This window comes from Pseudorca crassidens, chromosome 2 (genome assembly GCF_039906515.1).
Source record: "Pseudorca crassidens isolate mPseCra1 chromosome 2, mPseCra1.hap1, whole genome shotgun sequence".
Classification (NCBI taxonomy): Eukaryota; Metazoa; Chordata; class Mammalia; order Artiodactyla; family Delphinidae; genus Pseudorca; species Pseudorca crassidens.
Genome location: NC_090297.1, coordinates 135,811,097 through 135,816,186, shown reverse-complemented (window position 1 = coordinate 135,816,186; position 5,090 = coordinate 135,811,097). Strand labels below are relative to the sequence as shown.

The window sequence follows — 5,090 nt, the reverse complement described above, 5'->3', positions numbered from 1 at the left end:
AACAAGATCTTTGTTCCTTGAGAGTTTTCACTCCAGCTTACTCCTCCCTGAAAATAGTTGTTTGAGACAATCAGGAGAGTCACAGGGTTGGTGTGAGGCATAGAGAACAGCAAAACTATTCTAAGCTTTGTGCACTGCCAAGTGTCCAGAGGAAAACAAGAATAAAAGAACCCAGAATTCACAGATAGGATTAATTTAAAAACAGACTCTCCTCTCCCCTCCTTTCTTACAAATATACCCAGTTCTTTGACCATAATAGATCTGAGTTATACATAGAACGTCTACATTAACAACAACCGCATGCTTACTATACTATGTATCAGGTACTTTTCTAAAAACGTTAGGGGCATTGACATTAATTTTCACAACTCTATGAGGTAGGCACAATTATCTCAACTTCATATCCGAAAAAACTGAGGCACAGAGAGATGAAGTAAGTTGTCCAGGGTCCCTCAGCTAATAAGGGGCAGAGCCAAGATACGAACCCAGGAAGTCTGGCTCCAGGTCCCAGCTCTAACCATGACACATACTGCTTCTACAATCAAACAGATTAATGATCTTTACTTATTTCCTACAAAGCTGTATTTCCCTAACTATCAGATATGTCCATTTACCTTCTCTAAATTAAGCAGACACATGGTTCCATGGTTCATCTTAATGTGAAAACAAGGATCAATGGGGATTTTCATCTCAACCAAAACACATCAACTCAAACACACCGAATGTTACCCTCTTTCAAATATAAAAATGCACTGAGACATCTGTTCAAGCATAATCATTACTTTCTAGCAACAGGAAATGTTTGCAGAATTAAGGCCCTGGACATCTTCAGTTTATGCAGCCAGCACGCAACAGATCTCTTGTGGCTGTAACAGAACTTAACTAACCTCTGAAAGAAAAACAAACTAATTTTAACAAGACTCCGATTAGGGAATGTTTAATTCTATGAATATATTATTTATGGTGATGAAGCATAACACAGAAAGTTCCTTAGGCTTAATCAATCACTAATAAATTTGCAAAAATGTCAAAACACGGGCCTACTCGGCTATGACAGAAGTTCATACCATCAGGACTTTAGGGAGGGCAAAGCACCATTCATATGCTCCTTCTGCCCAAAGGAAATTACCCTTTCTTAAAGCTTTGTCTAATGTTTCCTCAATTTCTCCCATCTCATAAACACCCGATTTATTCATAAGATGTTTTAGAACAATTCCATCTTTTAAAGTCTTATCAACCGTATTTTAAGACACCATTCTCTGATTTGTTTCTGAAATAGATAATTGAATACCTTTCAAAATACTCAACATTTTGCCTTAGACAAAAAGCTCTTAAACGCAGTAACTGTATTACAAAAAAAATCAATAGATGACTTCGCTGTCATCATCGAAGTGTTTGCTATGGCCCAAACACTGATGTCACCATTTGGGTGACAAAAGCAAATCAGGTTTTGCTAAATAAACTTGTCTAGCCCTCCTTGGCCTACTGTCCTTATCTAGCTTGACACAAGCTATTTCCTTTCACTGATGCATTTACTTTCTACAAATATAATTAAAAAAAAAATTTTTTAAGCACTGAAAATTCCATCCTGACATCCACTGGAATGCAGAGGTAGCCCTGATCAGCTGGGCATGTCAGTCTCATCAGCTTCCTTCATATGTCAGGTTTTTTTTCAGTAACAAAGTTGAAAGATGACCCATGTGACCTAACAGGAAACTAAAAATTTTAAGTGAAAAACACTTCCGTGGATGGGAAGGGCTTCAGAAGTTGGCACTTAAGTTATTTAATATTAGACACTGTAAGACTGGGCTGTAAAAACTCAAATTGCCTAGACTTTAGAAAAGGCAGTTGCAGTGGCAGGTTTCAAGAAACTGGCATACCACTGATATTAGTATCTAAGAGCACTCCTCTTGATGTGAAGGAGAAATTAAACGTGTCTCTCTCGATACTTAGTGAAGCCAGCAAACAATGTCCCCAGTCTGTGAACCACTGATATTAAGAACCACACCTTCAATTTTCCACGTGGACCATAGTTCCCCTCCTCCCACTTTCCTCCCTCCCAACCCAGACAGGTGATTACAGACAAGGAGGCGGTGAAGTTGCTTCAAAATATTTAATACGTGTTAGACACGTAGTTACATTTTTATACAAAAATCAAAACAACGAAGGAGAAAATACTGTACAAAAACCTTGTCAGCTCCCCCAACCTTTATACAACAAAGACTGGAGTCACTATCTACAAACCCATAAGGTCTTTCCACTTAGGGCTGCTGTCTGTAAACTTTGTTTCCTTAAACAGTTTTTAAAAGCACTGTGTAGTAGGTCTGATCTAGAGCTTTTAAAAAATAAATCTCTTCTCTATAAACTCCGTATTTCCAAGCTTGAACTCTGCCGTGAAGTTCATCAAGCATTTTCCCTGTGGGGAAGACAAGGGCCGCTAACGCTCCCCTTTCCCAGAGTGATCACAGGGTATAAACGTTTCTTCAGGGAGAGAGAAAGGTGGGGAGGGGGAGAAATACCACAAGCCCCTAGTCCAGACGAAATCCCTCTAGTCTGAGAAAATCCAGTGAGGAAACGCCGCTCCTGGCCCCGGTGCGGTTCTAGCTTCACATGAGGGGTCTGTGTAAAGTCCCTTCCTCCCCCGACAGCGAACGGGGAACTCCCCGGGCCCGGCCTCTCTCGCCGCTTCCTTCTCGGTGCTGCCGGCGGCGGAAAGTCCCTGTCTGCCCCCAACCTCCCAAGCCCAGGGGAAGGGGGGATGCACTCCAGAGAGACAAAATAGTCTTCATTCAACGAGACAAACTAACAGACACAAACACAAAAGTCCACGATCGTGCTCCTCCGACACGCCTCACACTGCCCAGTCTCAAGAGGAGACCCGAGAGGCTCCGCACAGCCGGCCGCCAAGCCCGAGGGCAGTCGGTGCCGCCCGGCGGCACCCGGTCTCCTCCTCGCGCTCGGCGCCGACGGCCTCTGGGGCGTCCTCGCAGCCGGAGGGGCCCAGCCCTCACGTCGGGACGCCCGCTGCTCAATCTCCTTCCCGCTCGGGGACCCGAGGGCTCAGAAGGCCACGATGGCAGTGCTCCAAGGGTTGATGTCTCTCAGCACCGGCTTATCGCAGCAGATCTGCCCGGGCTCGGCGGCTTCCGGACCGCTCTCCTCTCCCTCCGCTTCCTCCCGGCCGCCCCCGGGGCTTTTCCGTAAGAGTCCCGAGAAGCTGGAACCGAAGATGCTAATGAGGTTAGCCACGTTACCGGTCTCCATCTCCTCCTCCTCCTGCGCGGCCCCCGCCGCCGCCCCGCCCGACTGCTCTTCTGAGTTCCGGCGGGGTTTCTTGAGCGGGGTCGAGCCGGGCGCCGGGCGGTCCGCGGGGCCGCCGCCCACGCCCTCCGCGCCGCGCTTCCTGGGGCAGACGGCGGGCGGCACGGGGGGCTCGGGCCCGGCGGGGCTAGGCGCGCGGCAGCCGTCCACGCGCGGAGATACGCTCATCTTGTCCTCGTCCCCCGGGGGGCAGCCCCAGGGACGGCGCGCTGCCCCAGGCCCCTGGGGGAAGACGTCTGAGCCTCCGGCGGGAACCCCGGCTCCTCCGACCGCCGTCTCTCGCGGTCCCTCCACGCGGCGCCAGGCAGCTTCCGCCGCCTCCGCCTCTCCGCCCTGAAGAGTGTCCCCGGCGCCCGTCACCGGGGCTGCGGGCTCCGCGTCACCCGCCCGTGGCACTTCTAGGACGGCAGGAAGCGCCAGCTGGGGCTCGGGCTCCGGCCAGGCGGCACAGGCGGCCGGCGGAGGTGGCTCCCCCCAGCACGCGGGTGGCCCGGACACCGACTCCCCAGGCTGCTGCGGCAGCGCCGGGGCCCCCGGGTGACCGGCCAGGTAGAGTCCGGGGCACGGGTCGCTCAGGTAGACCTGGCGGGCGCTGCGGAGCACCAACGAGACCAGGAGGTTCTTGTGCAGCTTGATACCGCCACGCTGGGCCCGCGAGTTGTAGATCTTGCCCAGGGAAATGCTGACGATGCGGTGAGCCTCCAGTTTGAACTCCATCCTGCCTCGCCTTCCCAGGGCTGGCGCGGAGGTGAGGGAGTGAGCCCCGACCCACCTTCCGAAGCTGAGACGGGAACGATAGGCGTCAACGAGTCCGCCCCAGGAGTGGAGCCTGGATCTCTGAGGACTCCGAATAGAAACGGCTCCGGCGACGCGCTCGCAGGCTTGCGCCCTCCCCACCTAAGCTTGTCAGCCAGGTTGGGGTCGGGTCGCTAACTGAGGGCAGTCCGGCCTCCGGGCGCCTTATAAAGGCCTCCCGACAGCCAATAGCGAAGGGCCGCCAACCGTTCCGGGGCCGATCGGCGCGCCCTCGTGCGCCTCGCGCGGCCAATCGGAGACCGAGGAGGGGCACCAGGGCCATTCGAACGTTGGTCCCGCGGAGCAGGCTCTTAAAGGGGGCGACGCGCGCGACCGCTGACCGGCGGGTCGGGGCCAGTGCTCCGAGCGGCGGGGGCCTGGATGGCCACGGTGTTGTTTGTACTTAAACTTGCTGGCCTGTGCGCTACTTGCCGGAACCAAAGCGAACTAAACCATTCGAACTTTCATCCGAGTATGGTGGTGGACTTTGCTCTGCAATAAAGTCCTGATCCTTCCCTGATCAACACTCCTCCCTCCCCCGCCACCGTTTGCAAGGCGTCACACACCCGTAAGCTCCGGGGCAACCCGATAGAAATGGAGATGATGGCAAAACGTGGCACAGGATACCCTTGGATAACAAATAGTGTTACTACAAGATATTTAGCAGATATTAATTTTGGATAAATCCCTTGCCTTCTAGAGTCACATACACTCGTTAGCACCTGTCAGTTTTAACACCGAAGAAAGAAAAAGAGGGTTCTAAAAGTTCCAAAGTTTCTGACTGCTTATCAAGGCTTTGTGTCTACGTACAAAGTTTTTGGTTCTCCACTAAAGCTAGCATCTATCACTTTGTTCTCTAGATTCTAGAACCAACACAGTTGTCACATCAGTTACAATGAAAGGTGGTACACGTTCTCCAAAATGATTTTTCTTCAACACGAGGACTGACCAGTCCATCCTTGGAAAAATCTAAC

At 51.5% G+C, this 5,090-nt stretch overlaps 1 protein-coding gene across 1 annotated transcript; it reads right to left on the bottom strand.

The window, feature by feature from the left end:
- Positions 1-2,099: 2,099 nt before the first annotated feature.
- On the bottom strand, positions 2,100-4,267 carry IER5 (immediate early response 5). Its single transcript, XM_067728826.1, has one exon. It carries the CDS (start codon positions 4,036-4,038, stop codon positions 3,061-3,063), a length of 978 nt encoding a protein of 325 aa, XP_067584927.1. The 5' UTR covers positions 4,039-4,267; the 3' UTR covers positions 2,100-3,060.
- Between the last annotated feature and the right edge of the window lie 823 nt (positions 4,268-5,090).